This window comes from Nerophis lumbriciformis, linkage group LG10, assembly GCF_033978685.3.
Source record: "Nerophis lumbriciformis linkage group LG10, RoL_Nlum_v2.1, whole genome shotgun sequence".
NCBI lineage: Eukaryota > Metazoa > Chordata > Actinopteri > Syngnathiformes > Syngnathidae > Nerophis > Nerophis lumbriciformis.
This window is the reverse complement of record NC_084557.2, coordinates 18380278-18404870: the sequence shown is the minus strand read 5'-3', so window position 1 is coordinate 18404870 and position 24593 is coordinate 18380278. Positions and strand designations below refer to the sequence as shown.

The 24593-nt window shown below is 40.6% G+C and overlaps 1 protein-coding gene across 6 annotated transcripts in view; it reads left to right on the top strand.

Annotated features, from left to right (window-relative positions):
- The window catches only part of hipk2 (homeodomain interacting protein kinase 2), a 281102-nt gene extending 256958 nt beyond the window's left edge, over positions 1–24144 (top strand). For all 6 annotated transcript variants that reach the window (XM_072913916.1, XM_072913917.1, XM_061970148.1 and 3 more), the window contains exons 11-15: positions 5188–5370; positions 10952–11269; positions 13933–14189; positions 14271–14425; positions 22330–24144. In XM_072913916.1, coding sequence (XP_072770017.1) covers positions 5188–5370; positions 10952–11269; positions 13933–14189; positions 14271–14425; positions 22330–22785 — 1369 coding nt within the window. In that variant the 3' untranslated portion in view covers positions 22786–24144. The remainder of the gene's footprint in view (positions 1–5187; positions 5371–10951; positions 11270–13932; positions 14190–14270; positions 14426–22329) is intronic.
- Positions 24145–24593: the final 449 nt, after the last annotated feature.

Sequence of the window (24593 nt, the reverse complement as noted above, 5' to 3'; positions counted from 1 at the left end):
ATACAGTTTCCCATAATTTACCCCCTACTTTCTCTTTCTTTTTTGCATTTTCACTTACAATCTGGTTACAATCCACCAGAGCAAATTCTGATTACATAAGCCTGATACACCCGAGGTTTGCGTGTACTAAACCACAAACTTGATAGTGCACGCAAACCTGATTGACTAAACTTGTGCACAAAGGATTGCGTTAAATGACTCATATGCTAAATCCATTAAGCATGTGTGTCTTCATGTAAAAGCAGAATAAATGCAGATTATTAGAGCGCCCACAAAACCGGGGGATGCAAATATACTCATTTAGCACTCACAATGTGATTTATCCAGACTAAAACTGTTCGACGACTGCAGTTTTGTGTCTGTTTAACACATTTAAAATGTTTGTGCACACTTATGGCACAGTTATGCACAAATGGCTGTGAGAAAGTAGGCGATCACTCTGCAAGGACGAACGATAAACAGAGAATCCTTAGTCCTATGTGTGTGTCAACATATTTGGACAGTCATAAATAAATAAAAAATAATGGACATATCGCCTATTGAGCAATATCATTTTATAATTGTGTAGCTGCTGGATGACTTAACGGGCTGATTAAAACAAATGCACTTAATTCGTTTTGGTGTCTGCTTTTTTTATGGTGTTTGTTTTTTCGTATGGGTAATATATTGTTATAATAAAGTGGTATAGTGGTTAGTATGTAGGGCACACAGTCAGGAGATCTGGAAGATCTGGGTTCAAATCTCAGTTTAGACATCGGTGTGTGGGGTTTGCTTGTTCTCCCTGCGTGTTTGTGGGTTTTGTCTGGGTACTGCGGCTTCCTCCCACATTCCAAAAACATGCATGTTCAGTTAATTAAAGGCTCTACATTGTCCAAAGGTATGAATGCAAGTGTGTCTACATGTGCCCTGCATTTGTCTGGCAAAGTCAGTTTGGATAGGCTCCAGTTTATACGCGACCCGAGTGAAGATAAGTAGTATAGAAAATGCTTCCAGGGTTGCGCGGGGGCTGGAGCCTATCACTGCCACACTCTGGCGGAAGGCGGGGTACACCCTGGACAAGTCGCCACCTCATCACAGGGCCCGGATTATTGTGTCTCCCCTACATCCATTTTATTTTTATAAGAGACATTATTGGATTATTATATCTCCTATGAAAATAAAACTTCTTGCAATATGCATATTCTTGCACCTGGATCATTCCATCACCGAAAGGCCTCCATTCAGCTCTTCAATATAGCCCAGAAAATAAAATAGCAGTCAAAAGTTTGTCATTCATCAACATGAGAAAGTGAGTCCAAACTGTCTCATTTAAAAGTTCAGGATTATGATTTATGATTGCTTTCTACATTTGAAACACTTGTGTTTTACATAACATGTAATGGTGGTGATTTGGGAAAAATTATGCGTAGAGTATGTTTCACACACCATCTTTAAGCCGCTTTCTGACCGTCTCTTCCGGATGCACCGTTTTGTGGGCGGTCCAAATTACGTGCCTCCACTTTGACTGAGCCTTCTCCCCATCTGCTATGTTGTAGTTTTTACCGCTTCCATGTTGAGTCTACTGACAGATATAAGTTAGAACTAAACGCTACTTCGCATAAGAAATAGCAACAGCGACGGATGCATGTGCATGTACGAGCCAGTCTGCCCCACAACAAGGGGATAAGGAAAAAGAAGGAACATATTGACTACTTATTCTAACAAAACGGAAAGTCTGATAATTGCTCCCGATAAAAAGATCCCCCTGATCTGTTGAAAGCAGCCTCAGAAACCTTGGAGTTGTGTTGGATCACTCCATGTCTTTGGAGGGTCACTGTCGTCAACTGACCAAAAACTGTTTTTATCATCCCAGAAAGTGGGAATTTTGGTGTCAAAATTGGATCTCGAAATGATCATTCACACGTTCATTTTGTCTCGTATTGACTATTGCAATTCTCTTTTCATTCTTTACAACAAGTCAACGCTAAAGAGACTTCAGACTGTACAAAATGCGGCTGCCAGACTTTTGACCGGTGCACCCAGAACAGCCCACATTACCCCCTTTTATCCAGTCTTCATTGCCGTCCGGTTAAATTCCGCATTGAGTTTAAGATTTTAGTCCTGACATTCCATGCATTGCATGGGGGGGCCCCTCAGTACATCACTGACTTGTTATGCCCCTACTCTTCAGGGCGCAGCCTCCGGTCTTCAGGCCAGGGTCTTCTAAAGATCCCAAAAACTTGTTTTAAAACCCTTGGAGACCTGGCTTTCCGGACTCCAGACTCTGGAACAATTTGCACCAGTCCATCTGTGATCTTGACTGTGTTGAAACTTTTATAAAAACATTTGAAAACTTCTCTTTTTAGTTAAGCTTTTAGTTAATGGACCTTTTAACTATCAATTTTAATCCACTTTGTATTCTTTTTATGATGTTGCCCCTTATGTTTTCATTGAATTGTTGTTTTACTTCACCATGTTTTGTACAGCGCTTTGTTATTTTATCTGTGAAAAGCACTTTATAAATAAAAGGTAACACTTTAGTATGGGGAACATAGTCACCATTAATTAGTTGTTTATTAAAGTAACAAAGACTTAATTTAGAGTTATTTGGACACTAGGGGAACATATAATGGTTAGGGTTAGGGTTACTAATAAGCAATAATTCTGAGGTTATTGAGGGAAGACTCTTAGTTAATGGCTTACTGGTTGTATAATAAGGCCATGCAGAATAAGGCATTAATAAGTACTTAATAATGACTAATTAAGAGCCAATATGTTACTAATTTGCATGTTAATAAGGAACTAAAGTGTTACTAAATAAAATGCAGTTACTTACTTACTTACTTACTATAATGGCAGACACGCGCAACCCTCTTCGGGTGTAACTTTACCATATATGGAGGTATCTGCTGACAAATTTGGCATATTCCAAACATCTCGTTTGAAGGAAGTATGAAGGAAGGCAAGATTGTTTTATAAATACCTCCGCCATGCCGCCATGGTTTAAATCAAAATTTCCAGGACTTATGCAGATCCCAAATGTAATAGGCTAGAAAAGTTGGTGTTTGCATAATAGGACCCTTTCAGCAATTTGTAAAACAACAGGTTTAAAAAAACATACTAGGATCATCATGTTTGTGGTTGTTATAGGTCAAAAAGTACACAATAAGATACGAGACTTATGAACCAAGTACTTCCCTGAAAGCCTGTCCTTTATCGAATTACGTTGTTTTTACAAAAGCAGATTCTCCGGAGGGATATGTGCAAGATGGCCATGAACACACACCATGTGAAGGATAGCCTGTCAGGGAGAGAAGCAGGATGCGGTTTTATAACGTGCACGTGGGGTGGCTGCAGGGGCCGTGTATGTTTAGACTCATCCTCAACTGACCATCTTTGACCACCCCTACCGAGCAACCGCCTCTTCCTCTTCTCCTCTCCTCCCATGTCTCTACCTTCCCCTCCCCTCCGGTGGTAGCTCTGTGGTCCTCAGAGAGACGATCAGGAAAGTGTCGCACTTCCTCTGCAGAGCTATCACTCCACAGCTGCTGGTGTCAGCTCCTCTGCCCTCCCTCTTTGCTCTCCACCTCACTTATTCCCTCTAATCCTCTTGTTTTTTTTTTGTTTTTTTTTAAGTGTTCTGCTGACACCTGCTGGTTTATGGGAGAAAAAAATGATCTCTCTCTCTCTCTCTCTCTCTCTCACTCTCTCTCTCTCTCTCTCTCTCTCTCTCTCTCTCTCTCTCTCTGAAACCCACCCTCCATTATAATGCAAACACATACACTATATTGCCAAAAGTATTTGGCCACCCATCCAAATGATGAGAATCAGGTGTCCTTATCACTTGGCCCGGCCACAGGTGTATAGAATCAAGCACTTAGGCATGGAGACTGTTTCTACAAACATTTGTGAAAGAATGGTTAGTACTATTAGTGGACCAGCAGCACGCACAATCATGTGTGCTTACGGACTGTATCCCTTGCAGACTGTATTGATATATATTGATATATAATGTAGGAACCAGAATATTAATAACAGAAAGAAACAACCCTTTTGTGTGAATGAGTGTGAATGGGGGAGGGAGGTTTTTTGGGTTGGTGCACTAATTGTAAGTGTATCTTGTGATTTTTATGCTGATTTAATAAAAAAAAAATTAAAAAAAACGATACCGATAATTAAAAAAACGATACCGATAATTTCCGATATTACATTTTAACGCATTATATCGGACATCTCTACTTAAAACCTTTAGTCTATCAGTATGTGGAAATACATTTGTGTGACTTTATTGAAAACTGAGATAATCTTATTTATCTCGTGATGTGAATCACAACTTATAAACAACCATTTATTCATGATAATTTATTGATTATTTATTTACGTATTACAATTATTATTTTACATTCATTACAAATTGAGTATAGGAAGTGAACAAACAAATGTGTTGGAAAATGCTATGAAACGGAAAAGGGGCAGGACTAAATAAGAGCTGCTTCTTCCTACTGCTTTTCGGACATGTTGTAATGAGAAACTGGAAATAAGTGATGTGCCATATTGTTACTACCGGGTATATGTATTTTTCAAAATACATTAAAATAAAAACTATTTCTAAAGGATTCAAACAATTGTATTTTATGGTTAAGTCTAATTTTGGGAAGCAGTGACAGGCGACAAATACTATTTTTCAATGTTCAAACCATACCATACCAACTTTATTTATAAAGCCCTTTAAAGACAAGCACAGTTGAAAAACAAAGGGCTGTACACCACAAAGAAATAGAGGCAAAGGACAGACTAAAAAATAACATTTGAAACAGAAATAAAAAATACACATTTAAAAAGCAAATATAAATTACCCTCTCAAATGGCCTTGTTCAAGGCCATTTAAATTAATTTTGAAATTGTTTTAATAAATAGGCAATCCGATTACAATGCAGGACACTTTTCTACATTAAAAAAAATCTATATTTTATTTTTAGGGTGAAATACTACGTTAACTTGTTCACCATAATTGCATTTTTTAGTTCAAAATACAGTAACACAATATCAAATTGATCTAACATTAACATGAAAATGCTAGTATAAACGTTTTCTCCATACCCACATTCCAGGTGCCAGTGCAGTTCTTTTCCCAGGCAACAAACTGGAATATGTGCTCTCCTTGTTCCTTTGTTTTTTTTCAAATATATTTTTTATTTTATTTTACAGGAATTCGCACCCTCATGGCAGCCATTACAATTCCATCATGCAGCAGCCAGCCTTGTTGGCGGGCCATGTCGCGCTCCCATCCAGCCAGACGCTCAATGTTGGAGTTGCTCATGTCATGAGGCAACCCTCCTCCAACAATAACTCATCTTCCAAAAAGAACAAACAGCACCAGCATTCTGGCAGGTAAGAAAAACAAACTGTACAAAAGTATGTATTTGATTTGTTTTGTTATTACTACTGTACTACCATGTGTAATTACTTTTTAGACTCCCTGGTAGAATACAGTAAAAATATACATGAAAATAATAATTATAAGGAGCGAAATTGTTATTTGAAATTTTCCATTATTTTACAGGTTAAACAGAGTATTTAAAACATGTGCAACATTATGTTGTGTTTTTCAGCCTTATTTAAGAACTTAACATAAAGTTATTGATTTGATATTGTGCAAGACGCACAATGATTAAAACATTTATGTTGTTTCATGGGCTGATTTTAAAGACATTGTACACATCATTGATGAACAAATGTGTTATAATGCGAAAGTTGCAATGTCATCTGCTGTACGGAGTTAAAACGGCAAGCTGCGCAGGCAGTCCCATTGTAGTAGTACTATTCAACTGGTGGCCCGGGGGCCAAATCTGGGTCGGGAGTAACACCATACTAGGGTTGTACAGTATACTGGTATTAGTATAGTACCGCGATACTAATGAATCATATTCAATACCATACCGCCTCTGAAAAGTACCGGTACCCCGGCCCCCTCCATTAACGTTTTATATACACACTGCAAGTCTATATATAATGTAGTAACAGACACGTTCATAACAATATGTAATATGTTCAATATTTACCGTATTTTGATCATTTTAAATCATTTCTGGGACTGACTGGCAACAATCCTGTGTCTTACTTCCGCTTTCTAATCATAGCAAACTTGGTATTAAACAACAAAGACGACTATTTTTGGACAAATGAGGATTTACAACCTAAACCTAAATATACTACTGCTTATAGAAGTGAGCACGAAGGAAGACTTAGACTTAGACAAACTTTATTGATCCACAAGGGAAATTGTTCCACACAGTAGCTCAGTTACAAAGGATGGAAAGGGTAATGCAGGTATAAAGTAGACTAAAGATGTACCATAGTAGCAATATAAAATATAAAATATATGTCATATTTACATATTATATATACAGTATAGGCCCTGTGATGAGGTGGCGACTTGTCCAGGGTGTACCCCGCCTTCCGCCCGATTGTAGCTGAGATAGGCTCCAGCGCCCCCCGCGACCCCAAAGGGAATAAGCGGTAGAAAATGGATGGATGGATATACAGTATATAATATATACTGATATATTATATTATTATATTATATTTTTATATACTATATACAATATATAACACATCCCAATTACCATGTACAATATTACAGTATATGTAACAGCTGCAGCAAAAAAAAGATCAGCATAAAATAGAGAGTAGATCCAGCAGAAAATATACATTATAAACAAAGGGAGGTAGCTAGCATTTAACGAGTGAGACGTAGCAGGTGAAAGCGATTTTGACGCTATAAATATTGAATTTGGAGCCAAGCTATTTCGACATAAATGGTGTGCTTACCCAAAATCAACAGGAAAGAGCTGGACCAGATGCACCATCGAATGAGTCACTTTTAATATCGATTATGACACACGTAGCGTGCCATGCGTGTTAGTACAACCACAATACATTCGCTGTTTGGATAGCTCAGCTGTGTACAAACAAAACGTGAAATGTGGGCTAATACTTAACAGATACTGTAAAATGATTGTTCATGTTTTTCAGTCAGTACAGATTAGTGTCGTATCATAGTGTTGCGCTTAAACAAACTCAAACGTGTTTCGTGTTGACGTAGAAGCTAGCTTGTCTCTTGCCATAGTTAGCTTTTACGTCTAATACCTAAGTGTTGAGAGCCGTTTGCCATCCATCCCATCCATTTTCTACCGCTTACTTCTTTCGGGGTCGCGGGGGGCGCTGGAGCCTATCTCAGCTACAATCGGCATTTTATTTCCAGCAAAATGTATTTTTCTTTGTCCGTTTCGCTCTCTTTCTCTGGCTCCCACTGCATCTCCAACCCTGTGTCTCGCTCCGGCTGCTGCTAATAAGGGTGACAGGTGGTTAGATAACAAGGCCCACCTGGGTCATCCACTCACCTGTCACTGTCTTCGAGGCCGGTCCTTGCACACCCCGTTCCGCGGCAGGCCCACAGGCCACGACCCCCTCCACACAAAGCATGCCAATGTGTTAGTGTGCTAGAAAAATGGTTCTTCAGTGTTCGCTCTTACAATAACAATGTCACTACAGCTTGGTCATTATACAGGTTACGGAACGTAAATGGTGTATTGTTGACGGTTTTTGAATGTATTTTAAAGTGATTGATTGCTTCCATTAGCTACATTGCTAGCCACCTAGAACGAGACGATTTTTATATGTTAGAAAGCGGGGGAAAAAAACTTCTGTCTTCTTTTCTCTCATGATGACTGTGAATGAAAAAGTGCAGTTCCCCTCTAAGTGCTCTCCTTTTTTGCAGTTGCACATATTTTTCGTAATGTGATTTATGTAACCAAGGTACGGCACGAGGGCCGGATCAGGCCCGCGAACAGGTTTTAACCGGCCCGTGGGATGTTTGCTAAGTATAAAAATGAACCTGAAATTTTTGAATGAAAGAAACAGCTGTTCTAAATGTGTCCACTGGATGTCGCAATATCAATTATTTGTATCTTTGTAGATGATGCTACAAATTTACAAAATAAACTAAATGATGTTAGTACATCAGTCGAGAAAAATGATCAAACTACATAAATAGCGTACTTTAATTGAATTTTGATTAAAAAAATTGTACCTAGATACATTGCAAATTACCGCCAATGAGTTGACTGATGGGCAGCACGGTGGAAGAGGGGTTAGTGCATGTGCCTCACAATACGAAGGTCCTGAGTAGTCCTGAATTCAATCCCGGGCTCGGGATCCTTCTGTGTGGAGTTTGCATGTTCTCCCCGTGACTGTGTGGGTTCCCTCCGGGTACTCCGGCTTCCTCCCACCTCCAAAGACATGCACCTGGGGATAGGTTGATTGGCAACACTAAATTGGCCCTAGTGTGTGAATGTGAGTGTGAATGTTGTCTGTCTATCTGTGTTGGCCCTGTGATGAGGTGGCGACTTGTCCAGGGTGTACCCCACCTTCCGCCCGAATGCAGATGAGATTGGCTCCAGCACCCCCCGCGACCCCAAAAGGGACAAGCGGTAGAAATGGATGGATGGATGGCGTTGACTGATGAACATTATCACATAATTTATTCAGAAAATATAAATAACGACAAATAAAGTATATATACTATTAACCGCAACAGGTAATTGTAAAAAAAAACAAAAAACATTTGTACTTGTTCTATTTTTGAACAAAGAAAACAATCTGGTGTCGTCTTTATTTTTAAGTTATCGTGCCGTGATTTTACCAGTCCGGCCCACTTGGGAGTAGATTTTTGTCCATGTGGCCCCCGATCTAAAATGAGTTTGATACTCCTCAACTAAGGTGTTGCGGTAGCTTGTTTACTTCAGATTCAGTCATATGTTCAACTTATTTAGTTATTCTAGTAGTGTTCCTCAAGGTTCCTTTTTAACGTCCTCTCTTTTTCATCATTTGAACAATTCAACCAGTGGCCCGCAAATTCCTTTAGAAAAAAAATCCATCAAAGTTTATTTATGTAGGCCTTCAATACAAATGTCTCGGAGAGCTTCAATAAACTTGTTAAGTTAAAGGCCTACTGAAATGCGATTTTCTTATTTAAACGGGGATAGCAGGTCCATTCTATGTGTCATACATGATAATTTCGCGATATTGCCATATTTTTGCTGAAAGGATTTAGTAGAGAACATCGACGATAAAGTTCGCAACTTTTGGTCGCTGATAAAAAAGCCTTGCCTGTACCGGAAGTAGCAGACGAGTAGCGTGACGTCACAGGTTGTGGAGCTCCTCACTTCCGCACATTGTTTACAATCATGGCCACCAGCAGCGAGAGCGTTTCGAACCGAGAAAGCGACGATTTCCCCATTAATTTGAGCGAGGATGAAAGATTTGTGGATGAGGAAAGTGAGAGTGAAGGACTAGAGGGCAGTGGGAGCGATTCAGATAGGGAAGATGCTGTGAGAGGCGGGTGGGACCTGATATTCAGCTGTGAATGACTAAAACAGTAAATAAGCACAAGACATATATATACTCTATTAGCCACATCTAACCAGGCTTATATTTAATATGCCACAAATTAATCCCGCATAACAAACACCTCACCCAATACAACTCAAACACCTGCACAACACACTCAATCCCACAGCCCAAAGTACCGTTCACCTCCCCAAAGTTCATACAGCACATATATTTCCCCAAAGTCCCCAAAGTTACGTACGTGACATGCACATAGCGGCACGCACGTACGGGCAAGCGATCAAATGTTTGGAAGCCGCAGCTGCATGCGTACTCACGGTACAGTGTCTGAGCATCCAACTCAAAGTCCTCCTGGTAAGAGTCTCTGTTGTCCCAGTTCTCCACAGGCCAGTGGTAAAGCTTGACTGTCATCTTTCGGGAATGTAAACAATGAAACACCGGCTGTGTTAACCGGCACAACAGTCAAGGGGTGCATTCTACGGCGGGGGTGCGTTATCCAGCACAACACCTGCCGCAATACACCGCTTCCCACCTACAGCTTTCTTCTTTGCTGTCTCCATTGTTCATTGAACAAATTGCAAAAGATTCACCAACACAGATGTCCAGAATAATGTGGAATTTTGCGATGAAAACAGACGACTTAATAGCTGGCCACCATGCTGTCCCAAAATCTCCGCTACAATCCGTGACGTCACGCGTTGACGTCATCATACCGAGACGTTTTCAGCAGGATATTTCGCGCAAAATTTAAAATTGCACTTTAGTGTGCCGTATTAGCATGTGTTGCAATGTTAAGATTTCATCATTGATGTATGAACTATCAGACTGCGTGGTCGGTAGTAGTGGGTTTCAGTAGGCCTTTAAAGTACCAATGATTGTCACACACACACTAGGTGTGGCGAAATGTTTCTGTACATTTGACCCATCATCCTTGATCACACCCTGGGAGGTGAGGGGAGCAGTGAGCAGCAGCGGCGGCCACGCCCGGGAATAATTTTTGGTGATTTAACCCCCAATTACAACCCTTGATGCTGAGTGCCAAGCAGGGAGGTAATGGGTCCCATTTTTATAGTCTTTGGTATGACTCCGCCGGGGTTTGAACTCACGACCTACCGATCTCAGGGCGGACGCTCTAACCACTGAGTAGGTCGAATAAACTTGTGAGGGACACATTTTTGCAAAAGATCCTTAAAAAACATTTAAGTGCTGTCATGAAAGAAGATCTTTTTTGCAGATGGTTCTTAAAAACAGCGAGGCGCTCCTTTAACTCTGACAATAAAAAAAAACAGACCAAAATCAAACGTCTACTGCAGGGGACGTTGGTTCTCCAGAATATGCAAACTAAGACTAATAGTGAAGCGAGAAGTCCGGGTCTTTCTAGAAATTTAGTTGGTTATACCTGCATTATAATGTGTGAGTAAGGGAGAACTTGTCAAATCTGGAAAAAAATCTTTCTTTGGTGGTCCAAGTGTATTTATAATAAACGAATCAATGGGAAAAACTGCTGTAGTCACAATGGAGTTACGATGCTCACTCAAACCTCTGTGCTTCTGTTTTCAAGGAACACTTCAGCCTACGAAGTGTCGTCTTCTCAGGCGGTGCTGTCGCCGCAGCGCTCCAAGCGGGTGAAGGAGAACACGCCCCCACGTTGCGCCGTGCTTCAAAGCAACTCCGCCTCCATCTGCCCTAACTCGCAGGGCTGCGGGTGGGGCGGCGCTATGGAGGCAGAGCAGGCATCCAGCACAACGCGTGACAACATGAACCAACAGCACGTGCCCAGACAGACCATCATCATCCCGGACACGCCCAGCCCCGCCGTTAGCATCATCACCATCAGCAGTGACACTGACGAGGAGGACGACCATAAACAAAACAATGGGTCAGTTCTCTGGTTTTCCATAGTTGTAGCTCATGTTATTTTTCCCTCATCATTTTACAGTGATGCAACGATATTTAGGGAAATGCTGTGTCTTATTAGACTTACACAAACTTTATTGATCCACAAGGGAAATTGTTCCACACCATAGCTCAGTTACAAAGGATGGAAAGGATAATGCAGGTATTAAGTAGACTAAAAATATACCATAGTAGTAATATAAAATATAACATATAAGTAATATTTACATATTATATATACAGTATATAATATATACTGATATCCATCCATCCATCTTCTTCCGCTTATCCGAGGTCGGGTCGCGGGGGCAGCAGCCTAAGCAGGGAAGCCCAGACTTCCCTCTCCCCGGCCACTTTGTCCAGCTCTTCTCGGGGGAACCCAAGGCGTTCCCAGGCCAGCCGGGAGACATAGTCTTCCCAACGTGTCCTGGGTCTTCCCCATGGCCTCCTACCGGTCGGACCTGCCCTAAACACCTCCCTTGGGAGGCGTTCGGGTGGCATCCTGACCAGATGCCCTATTATTAGAGATGTCCGATAATGGCTTTTTTGCCGATATCCGATATTCCGATATTGTCCAACTCTTAATTACCGATACCGATATCAATCGATACCGATATATACAGTCGTGGAATTAACACATTATTATGCCTAATTTTGTTGTGATGCCCCGCTGGATGCATTAAACCAGGGGTGCTCATTACGTCGATCGCGATCTACCCGTCGATCTCGGAGGGTGTGTCAGTCGATCACCAGCCAGGCATTAAAAAAATAGTCCTAAAAATGAGCGATCATAAATCTTCACTATGACGTCACTTTCGTCACTTGATTGACATTCACGGCACCCGAGGGTCTTCTGAGATGACGCTGGCTGCTGCCAGCTCATTAAAATTACCGACTGGAAGGCGAGAAACACTTTATTTCAACAGACTCTGGCGCCGTACCTGTCGTCAAAACTCCAAAGACCGACTGCACAGTTGCACAATAAAAGCTCTGCTTCATCCTGCCTGCGCTACCAAAATAAGAGTCTCAGAAAGCTGGCGTGCACAAGCTAGCAAGCTACGGAGTTTGCCGACAATGTATTTCTTGTAAAGTGTATACAAAGGAGTACGGAAGCTGGACAAATAAGATGCCAAAAACCAACCACTTTCTTGTGGTATTGGACAGAAAGGAGGACTTTTTTCTCCTACATTCGAAAATGCAGACCTTATCAGCACCACTGTCTGATTCCAATCAATGCAAGTCATCACAATCAGGTAATACACCAACTTATATTCTTGTCTTCATGAAAGAAAGGAATCTATATGTGTTAAACATGCTTGTATTATCTTTAACCACCTTTAAGTTGTTAACAATATTAACTTTATGTGTTAAACATGCTTGTTTTATCTTTAACCACCTTTAAGTTGTTAACAATATTAACTATTTGTGTTAAACATGCTTGTATTATTTTTAACCACCTTTAACTTGTTAACAATATTAACTATATGTGTTAAACATGCTTGCATTATCTTTAAACACCTTTAACTTGTTAACGATATTAACTATATGTAGTAAACATACTTGTATTATCATTAAACACCTTTAATGTATTAACAATATTAACTATATGTGTTAAACATGCTTGCATTATCATTAAACACCTTTAACTTGTTAACAAAAACATATATTTCATAAATAAGTAAATATAAATTATATATATGAATGAGGTAGATCCCCACGACTTGATCAATTGAAAAGTAGCTCGCCTGCAGAAAAAGTGTGAGCACCCCTGCATTAAACAATGTAACAAGGTTTTCCAAAATAAATCAAGTCAAGTTATGGAAAAAAAAATGCCATGTTTATGTTGTGTTACGGTGCGGATGTTCTCCCGAAATGTGTTTCCAAGGTCACGGGCATTCAATGTTGGTTTTCGGCCTTGCTGATTACGTGCAGTGATTTCTCCAGATTCTCTGAACCTTTTGATGATATTACGGAGCGTAGATGGTGAAATCCCTCAATTCCTTGCAATAGCTTGTTGAGAAATGTTGGACAATTTGCTCACGCATTTGTTCACAAAGTGGTGACCCTCGCCCCATTCTTGTTTGTGAATGACTGAGCATTTCATGGAAGCTGCTTTTATACCCAATCATGGCACCCACCTGTTCCCAATTAGCCTGTTCACCTGTGCGATGGTCCAAATAAGTGTTTGACGAGCATTCCTCAACTTTCTCAGTCTTTTTTGCCACTTGTGCCAGCTTTTTTGAAACATGTTGCAGGCATCAAATCTCAAATGAGCTAATATTTGCAAAAAATAACATTTTCCAATTCGAACGTTGAATATCTTGTCTTTACAGTCTATTCATTCGAATATAGGTTGAAAAGGATTTGCAAATCATTGTTTTTATTTACTATTTACACAAGGTGCCAACTTCACTGGTTTTGGGTTTTGTAGTTTTTCTAGTGCAATTTACAGAACATGTAACTAAAACGGTATATAAAAACAAGGGGAAACCTTTGTATACATTTTAGTCCGACACTGAATCCTACGAAAAGCGTGGCGTATGACAACCGAGGAACCACAGTACATGCATACATTCCACTACCATTGATATCGCCTGTATCGCTGTTGTTAAAGCTGAATTCTTTGTCTCGTTTTTTTTCCTCCAGCTCCTCCTCTAAGCAGAGGAAGAATGTTATCAGCTGTGTGACCGTCCATGACTCACCTGACACCGACTGTTCCATCAACAACAGCCCTTACACTGTGGAGTCCAGAACAACCACCACCAACAACAACAACAGCAGCTACGACACAAAGACCTTCATACTGGACAATTACAACAACGGCAACCCGCGCACCATCATCATCCCCCCACTCAAAACCCAGACCAGCGAGGTTGTGAATGAGTGTGAACGCTTGATGCCAGGTAAAACGCACATCACTATAGGACGTATAATTTGGTTTTCATGCCATTTCCAAATTGTGCAAATTCCCTCTTTTTGTGCAGATGCAATGAATCATCAGAATTCCACATATAAGTTCAAATCCTCCAATGGAGTGGTCTCTGGCAATAATCACGTCCATGGAGGGGTGACTGCATCGTACCGACAGCAGCGCTCAGGGCCACACCTCTTTCAGCAACAGCCTCTTAATCTCAGCCAGGTAAAAAAAAAATAACTCATACTAAGAACCTCTCATCTGATAACTACTCCATATGGACAGTACTGTAAACTGAAATGAAGAACTTTTCATTCAATATACAGTACAGGCCAAAAGGTTGGACACACCTTTTCATTTCAATGCGTTTTCTTTATTCTCATGACTATTTACATTGTAGATTGTCACTGAAGGCATCAAAACTATGACACCTGTAAAGTGAAAAGACATCGAGAGAATGCCAAGAGTGTGCAAAGCAGTAATCAGAGCAAAGGGTGGCTATTTTGAAGAACCTAGAATATAAAACATGGGTAACACTTTAGTATGGGGAACATATTCACCATTAACTGGTTGCTAATTAACGGGTTAGGGTTAGGGTTGGGGTTAGGGTTAAGACTAACTACGACTCTTAGTTAATGGCTTACTGGTTGTATAATAAGGCCATGCATTAATAAGTACTTAGTAATGACTAATTAAGAGCCAATATGTTACTAATTTGGATGTTAATAAGCAACTAATTAATGGTCAATATGTTCCCCATACTAAAGTGTTACCAAAACATGTTTTCAGTTATTTCACCTTTTTTTTTTGTTAAGTACATAACACCACATGTGTTCATTCATAGTTTTGATGCCTTCAGTGACAATCTACAACAGGGGTGTCAAACTCAAATACAGAGTGGGCCAAAATTTAAAACTGAACAAAGCCGCGGGCCAAGGTTGAACAAATTAACCTTTTAACAGGGACCCAAACAAGTTTTGCATTGAATATTGAACAAGCAAGGCTTATATAACTTTATAGTGACATGCAAAATCGAGTTTCAAATAATAATAATAATAATAATAATTAAAAAATACCAATGGCATATCAAATACAATGTAAATAAAAATTGAATGCCTCTTTTCTATTTGCAGCCTTCTGAGGTAAATATCAACATTAACTTTTTCCACAGGCTAATACATTTGAAAATACAATAACAATGAATAAACCAACCATTCAGGACTTTAAACTGCTCAGTTTGCAACACACTGATCTAATCTGATGTGCCCAAGCCAGATACCTGGCATCTTTTCTTGGATGCTAGTTCATTAATGTCGGGGCTCAGGCTTTGAGCTGAGGCAACCTTCATTATCGAACGAAGGTGTTCATCAGTCTTTATATCTCGTAGTCCACCCGGACCACAGTCTTGGGGGCGTGCCTTAAAGGCACTGCCTTTAACGTCCTCTACGAGCTGTCGTCATGTCCGCTTTTCATCCATTCTAACAACGTGCCGGCCCAGTCACAAGATATATGCGGCTTCTGTACGCACACATACGTGAATGCAAATGAACACTTGATCAACAGCGATACAGGTTACACTTAGGGTGGCCGTTTAAACAACTTTAACACTGTTACAAATATACGCCACACTGTGAATCCACACCAAACAAGAATGACAAACACATTTCGGGAGAACATCCGCACCGTAACACAACATAAACACAACAGAATAATGACGCTACAAAATACACCCCCCCCGCCCCCTCGGCGGGCCAGCTCTAGTGTTAATTTGATATCGCCTCAAGGGCCAAGTGGGCCAGAGTTTGACACCCATGATCTACAATGTAAATAGTCATGAAAATAAAGAAAACGCATTGAATGAGAAGGTGTGTACTTGTACTGTATATGCATCTCAATTAATTAGAATATTGTGCAAAAGTTATTCGAGGAGATGAATTCAGAGAACAATTAAAGGTTCAGGAAGTTTTTGCAGCTAATATGCTGATGAGACTAAATTACAATATTGTTTTTTTATTTATTTTATGAACTACTGAATTAGTTTTTTTTTATCAGATGTAAGCTATAATATTCCAAATGATTAAAAACATGTAAAAAAACACTCTTCAAAAAACTTACTACACAGTGTAAATCTATAAGGCTTTAACTTTTTGAAACAATATACCGTATTTTCTGCACCAAAGGGCGCACCGGATTATAAGGCGCATTAAAGGGGTCATATTATGATTTTTTTCTAAATTTAAAAAACATTTCCTTGTGGTGTATGAAGTTGCATAGATATCTTCAAGTCGCTTTCTGACAGTCACTTCAGGATGCGCCGTTTTGTGGGCGGTCTTATTTACATGGCTCACCTTCCTCATCCGTGGCTCACTAGTGCAATAAAAACGCCGAGTGAAAAACCGTCCGACCGAAACTCTCTAATAACTAAAGTTCCGTGGGTGAATTATGTAAACTCACTACACCGGTATGTTTTAGCGCTTCCATAGCGAGATATAAGTGAGAACTTTACACTACTTTATATTAGAAATGACAACAGCAGAGGATGAATGTCCCATAACAAGAAGATAGTGAAAAAGAAGAAGCTTATCGACTACGGCATCGGCACGGACTACAGTGGTGGATGTGCGCATATTTTCAGGACTTATGCAGATCCCAAATACACATCAGCAGGTACCAGAAGGTAAGAAAAGTTGGTTTTGCATAATATTGTGAACCAAAATGCCGGATAATATGTCTGCTAATGGGTGCCATTTAGCGGTCCTTTTACACACACCATAGTAATACTTGTATCCCTGACTACGGTAGCCGTAATGGCCCGACAATCCATCAAGCGGTGCGGCTTCAAAGTAATACTAAACCATCTTGACACATTTTTGTGTGCCGTGTGTAATGTTCTTTATTTTCATTTGAAGTTTTGGTGTTGTTTGCTTTAGTCACAGTGCATGCTACACTTATCTCTTATGTATGACTATCATCTACTGGTCACACTTATCATTACACCATGTACCAAATAAAATTTATTCAAGGTCGGTAAGCACAACCGGAATTATTCCCTACATTAGGCGCACCGAGTTATAAGGCGCACTGTCGATTTTTGAGAAAAGGATTTTAAGTGCGCCTTATAGTCTGAAAAATACGGTACTCGAAAAAAATAACTTTTCAAAGATGTTCAAGTTTATAACAATGCACCTTTTTATCTATCCATTTATCCATCCATGTATCTGTTGTATTATTGTAAAAGCAATTGGAGTAAGCCTGGTTGGGGGCACTGTCGTCTATGGCCATACATTTCTAGTTATGGGGATGGCATGGCCCGGTTGGGAGAGCAGCCGTGTCAATAACCTGAGGGTTCTTAGTTCGATTCCCGGCTTCCACTGTCCTAGTCACGTCCGTTGTGTCCTTGAGCAACACACTTCACCCTTGTTCCTGATGGGTCATGGTTGGAATACAATAGTTGTTTTTGCATAATATTGCGAAACAAAACGCCAGATAATATGTGTTATCTTATACATGTCATGTCTGTGTAATCATGTTTTGTTTTAGTCATGTTTTGTTTAGTTATTGGACTCTTTAGTTTCTGGCTTTTCACTCCCTTGTCTTGTTTCCATGATTACCCATTAGTTTCACCTGTTCCACGTTTGGACTCATTGTGCACTCTTGTTTGTCACCATAGCAACCCATTAGTTTTCACCTGTCACGTCACGCACCTGTTTCACGTTTTGAGTCACGCACCTGTTTTCGTTAATCATGTCTGTAGTATTTAAGTTCATTGTTTTCAGTTTGTCTTTCTGGTGACATCCCACAATTATGCTCTGCACATTTCTGACACTTGATTTCATGTCCATCGTTCATGCTGCTCCTTTTAGTCCATGCCAAGTAAGTTTTGTTTATTAATGCTATAGTCTTTTGGTTTCATAGTTTGTTCTCCGCCACTGTGCGCGCTTTTCGTTTGTACTTTATTTTGATATATTAAATAAATCATGTATTTACATTCCCGTCTCGCCCGAGCCAACTTTCCGTTGCATTCCGGAAAAGCAAACACCCAGGACCAAGTCATGACAATACACACACCATAATAATACTCATATGTTGAAGCACAGTACAATCCATCAAGCGGTGCGGTTTCACAACTTACCAAAGTCGTACTAAAACATTTTGACAGATTTTTGAGCGCCGTGTGTAATATTCTATATTTTCAATGGAACATATAAAATGTTGGTGTTGTTTACTTGAGTCATATTGCAGTCTACACGTGTCTCTTATGTGTGACCGCCATCTACTGGTCACACTTATCATTTCACCATGTACCAAATAAAATAGCTTCGGGGTCGGTAAGCACAACCAAAATTATTCCGTACATTAGGCGCACCGGGTTATAAGGCGCACTGTCGAGTTTTGAGAAAATGAAAGGATTTTAGGTGCGCCTTATAGTCCGAAAAATACGGTATAAATGAAAACGAACTCAATAACTTTGCTGGTATCAATAAATTGCCAATTCCATGTGTGTTTATTTTCCTTGTCGCTCGCATTCAATCTGGGTACAAGAGGCTTTGACCTGTGCATCGCTCTGAGCGTGTTTACTCAATAGTAGAATCAAATGAACGGACTGGAGCCTCTTGTCAATCGCCCTCTACCTTTGTCTCTGAGGGTGGAGGCGGGACTTGATGCACGGACAAGACAGCCTCGCTAGATGCAAGGCAACAAAATTACGAGGAAAAACGATGATGGCAAAGCCAAATGCGACTGTGGGGGAATATTTCGGCTTTAAAAGAGTGAGCGAGACGAGCCCCGTCAAAACGGACGAATGAGCAAGTGTGCCCAATTTCAGGTGAAGTGATGGCAACAAAAAAAGACAACAAAAAAAACCAACTGGCCTAAAGAGGGTTCACTCTGTGCATCGCACAGCACCTGAGTGCATTTATTCAGTAGTTAGAATTAAATAAACGAGTGAACCCTCTTGTCAGTCACCCACAATCGTTGTCCCTCTGGGTGAAGGCAGGACTGCTAGCTTAGTGAGAAGCACCACAAAGTAACAAAAATGAGTAGGGAAAAAAAAAATTGTCATATTCTTGTGACTGTTTTGGACTTGTGTGGTTTTTTTCCCCATGTGTGTGATGTTTATGTTCCTGTCCGGTGCTCTTTAAATTGTATTTTCACTTTCCCTGTCTGCCACTGAGTGCTGGCTCCTACAGCTGTCCTTGATTGGGCAACCGGCACACGTCTGTTCCTGGTCTCCAATCAGGCTCCTTTATATGCCCGCCCTGCTTGTCTGTCAGTGCTTGATCATTGTTCTTTGTTCTCTGTCCCCATGGGAGTGATTGCTGTGTTTATTTTGCACTTCCTGTAACTGCACTTATTGCTGTTCCCGTGCACTCCCTCGCTGCACGTATTTATGTTTAGCTATCAAATATTATTTTACTTACCTCTCGGCTGTCGTCTTTGCATCTCTGGGGTCACGCTCCAAGCACCGCTTCCCGCCTGCATCGTTACAAAGATGATTGCAAAGCCAAGGGCTTGGGAATATTTACGAACGAGCAAGTGTTCCCATTTTGTCGGAGAGTTACGGCAACAAAAAAAGACAACAAAACAAACCACCCGACCCAGTTTTTCCAACTTGGTGCATGGGGGTTAACTCTGCACACTAAAAAATGTTTGGTTAAAAATAACCCATTTTTAACCCAACTGCTTGTTCAGAAAAGGATGAACCCCTTATTTGAGTTACTCAACACTTTGGGTTATTTTTTTCAATCCAACTTTTGCGTTGAATTATTTAACCAAAAAAGTTGAGTTATGATAACTTAATGTTGGGTTATTCCCAACCAAACTATTGGATTGAATTATTTAACCCAAAAGTTGAGTTATGCTAACTTAATGTTGGGTGATTGAAAATAATGTTAATGAGATTAATCCATAATAAAATTCCCTACAAGAAAAAAGTTTTTAATAAAAAAATTAAAAAAAAAAAGCCTTTTACCTGTTGAAAACAACCCCAAAATTGGTTCATAATTTAGAAAATCCAGAAATGTAGTTAAAATAATACCCTCATAACCCAACAAATGGATTGCTCTTCATAAAAATAACCCAGCACTAGCAACTCATAAATTGGGTTATCAAAATAACCCAGCATTTTTTTAGCGTTTGTGCCTTGCTTTCGGTAGCTGAACACGTTCATTCAATAGCAAAAATCAATTAATTGAGTGAACCCTCTTGTCAGACATTTACAATCTTTGTCTCTACGGTTAGAAGCGGGACCCGCTAGCTTACACACTCGCTACTCGCCAGTGAAAAGCACCATAAGGTGAAGAAAATTTGTAGGAAAAAGATGATTGCCAAAAGCCAAGTGGGAATATTTTGACTTTAATAAACGAGCAAGTATGTCCAATTTGTTGGGAAATTATATCAAACTATATAAAACAAAACAAACAACCCGACACAGCTTTTCCAACTGGGGAAACATTTGATTCGAACCCCGGTCGAGTCATACCAAAGACTATAAAAATGGGACCCATTACCTCCCTGCTTGGTACTCAGCATCAAGGGTTGGAATTGGGGGTTAAATCACCAAAATGATTCCCGTGCGCGGCCACCGCTGCTGCTCACTGCTCCCCTCACCTCCCAGGGGGTGAAATAAGGGGATGGGTCAAATGCAGAGATTAATTTCACCACACCTTGTGTGTGTGTGACTATCAGTGGTACTTTAACTTTAACTTTTACAATGTTACTGTGGAGGTTGCCCTCCAGGGGGTTCTTCAGACCACCAATCACCGACATGAGAGCCCGGTTCAGGTTCACAATATAGATTTATTGTTCTTCAATATAGTCTCTGTTGTTGCTTCTCAGCAATTGTCTCTCTGTGTCCGTCACGCTCTCGCTCTCACTCCAGCTTCCCTCCAGCTCCAAATCCGTCTCTCCTCCTGGCTGCTGCTTATAACAGATGATTAGATAACAAGGCCCAGGTGGACCATCTACTCACCTGTCGCTGATTTCGAGGCCGGTCCTGGTACACCCCGCTTCGCTGCAGGCCCGCATGCCACGCCCCCCTCCACAGTTACTATCACAATAGTTAATTGCGTTTGGAAGGAATAATAGCATTATTAGGGACCGCAATGTCCCTTTGGGACAGAGGACCCTATTGTATTTCGTGCATTTTATTATTATTATTCCGCCGCCTCTTTGAGCTGTAATTTGACCCCCTTAACATGCTTCAAAACTCACCATATTTGACACACACATCAGGACTGGCGAAAATTGCCATCTAATCAAAAAACCAAACCCCAAAACTCAAAATTACGCTCTAGCGCCTCCTAGGAAAAAACAGACAAAACTGCTTGTACCTTCTGATAGGAATGTCGTAGAGACATGAAACTAAAACCTCTATGTAGGGCTGACTTAGACCTAGATTTCATACGTTGACATCCTTCAGAAAAAATCAACAGGAAGTTGGCAATTCCCCCTTCAAAACAAAAGTTTACTAAAAACAGTCCCTTTTGCCTCTTTGAGCTGTAATTTGACCTCCTTAACATGCTTCAAAACTCACCAAACCGGACACACACATCAGGACTGGCAAAAATTGTGATCTAATAAAAAAACCGAACCCCAAATCTCAAAATTGCGCTCTAGCGCCCCCTAGGAAGAAAACACAGACACAACTGCTCCTTGGAAGAAAACTCAGACAAAACTGCCTGTAACTTCCAGTAGGGATGTCTTAGAGACCTCTACGTAGGTCTCACTTAGACCTACATTTCATATATTGACAACCCCCAGCAAAAATCAACAGGGAGTTTGCAATTCCCCCTTCAAAACAAAAGTTTTGTAAAAACCGGTCACCTTTTTTCAAACATTATCTCCTCTGAGCGCGTTTGTCGTGTCGGCTTCAAACTAGCACAGGAGAGAGATTGAACCCTTCTGATTAAAAGTTGACCAAAGAGTTGTAATTACTGCTCCGGTTTGGGTTTTATGTGCCGTCAAAGTCGGTCCCGTCCATCGCTGCTTGCAGCTTTAATTTGTATTATTTTTACATATCATGATTACATTTGTGCTTAATTTTCTCTCAATATAATGCTGAAAAACGTCTTTTATGGGCGATGTTTGGTGGGACAAGGCCTAACGTCACGTTTCCCGTTGTCTTCCAGGCCCAGCAGCACATGGTAGCAGACCGAAACGGAGGTCACCGCCGCCAGCAGGCCTACATCACCCCCACCATCGCTGCTCAGGCCCCATACTCCTTCCATCACAACAGCCCCTCCCACGCCGGCAACGTGCACCCGCACCTGGCGGCCACGCACATCCCGAGCCAGCCGCACCTCTACGCCTACACGGCGCCGGCCGCTCTGGGCTCCACGGGCACGGTGGCTCACCTGGTGGCGTCGCAGGGCTCGGCCCGCCACACCATCCAGCACGGGAGCTACCCGCCGAGCATCGTTCACCAGGTTCCGGTCAGCATGAGCCACCGCGTGCTGCCCTCACCCACCCTGCACCACAGCCAGTACCAGGCCCAGTTTTCCCACCAGGCCTACATCAGCGCCTCGCCTGCCTACACTGGATACCCATTGAGCCCCGCCAAGGTGAACCAGTACCCTTACCTCTAGAGAAGACACTGGATAGGCTGCTGCCTCCTCACAATCCCCCTTAGCCCCATCGTCATCCCCCTCGACCCCACTTCAGAACCCAGACGGAGGACCTCGCAATCCTCATGAAGCGGTCCCTCACAACTTGAAGACAAGAGAAAGAAGAAGTTGGACAAGAGGTTGCGTTTCTTTCCATTGTTTTTCTCTGCAAAGGGCCAGTTTAGATTCTTTTTTTCTACTTCATGAGGAAAGTCTCACTCGTTTTACAGGGAAGTTTTGGCGACGGGATGCATCGGGGGAAGGGGGGCTGCTGAAAGAGGGGTCACTGACTGGAAGTTTGGAATCCCAAGATGAATTGGGTGAAGGTGAAATACGGAAACCTGCTGCTCTTCAAAGATTTAAAAAAATATCGATGGCCTTGAACTGTCTTAATATTTCCACACTTGGTGTCGGGAGAAAAGCGGGGCGACTCCCCTCCACTCCACCTCTTTAAGCCAAGGAGGCTTTCTGGAAATATAACCAACAAAAGACAAGAAACTTTTGTAATGTATTTATAGATATTTTTTGTTTCTCAATACTTTCGTTTTAGCGATAGGTGTCTTAGCCTGGCCCCCGTTCATAGAATGTAGCAGTCCACACCAACATCTTTTTCTCCTGATACCAATACATTGATTTGTTCCTATTTTTACCGTGATTGCACAACGTGGTTATAATAACATAGGCATGTATAATGTGTGTGTGTGTGTGTGTGTGTGTCGGCCGCGTGTGTGTAGTCCACCTCATTTAGGTTCCGTTCCCTCGTAGTGCCTTACAGACGTAACAACACCGTTTACTCACAAATCCACACGACACAATGGAGACACACGTAGGTGTTGTCCCTGCTTTGACAGCTTTCCAGGTGTAGGCTCTGCTCCTTGCATGGTCTCAAAGACTCTAGATGACTTAGGTCTTTTTATTGTGCTGTGCATGAGGTAACTTGTTTGGGTGTACTTACCAAAGTCTTTGATAAATCCTTCTGGGGTTGCCGTAAATGCAAATGTGAAATGATGTAGCGTAGCCGTGACAGCCTGTTCTTAAAATCATTTTATAGTTTGTACAATACAAAAATTAACTGATAATAGTCATTTTTGTGCATACAGTAGAACCCCGGCTATTCGCAAATGAATATACAGGTATTTGACGCCACATCAGCTCGCTCCTTCCCCTCCAAATCCTACTGCTAGCTTAATTTAACATTATCCTCCCATCAACAGTTGTTGTACTGTAGGTCGATCAAAGTTTTTGATGATTTATATTTATATAGCTCTTTTTTTCTAGAGACTCAATGCGCTTTACATAGTGAAACCTATTATCTACATCTTTAAGCTGTATTCAAACCAGTGTGGGTTATTATACATATATATATATACATATATATATGTGTATGTATATATATATGTATATATATATATATATATATATATATATATATACATATATATATATATATATATATATATATATGTGTTTGTGTGTGTGTTGTGTATACAGTATATATATATATATATATATATATATATACATATATATATATATATGTGTTTGTGTGTGTGTTGTGTATACAGTATATATATATATATATATATATATATACATATATATATATATATGTATATGTATATATATATACATGTATGTATTTATACATATATATGTATGTATTTATACATATATATATATCTACACATATATATTTGTGTATATATATATACATGTATATATATACACATGTATATTTATGTATATATATATGTATATGTATGTATATATGTATATATGTATTTGTATGT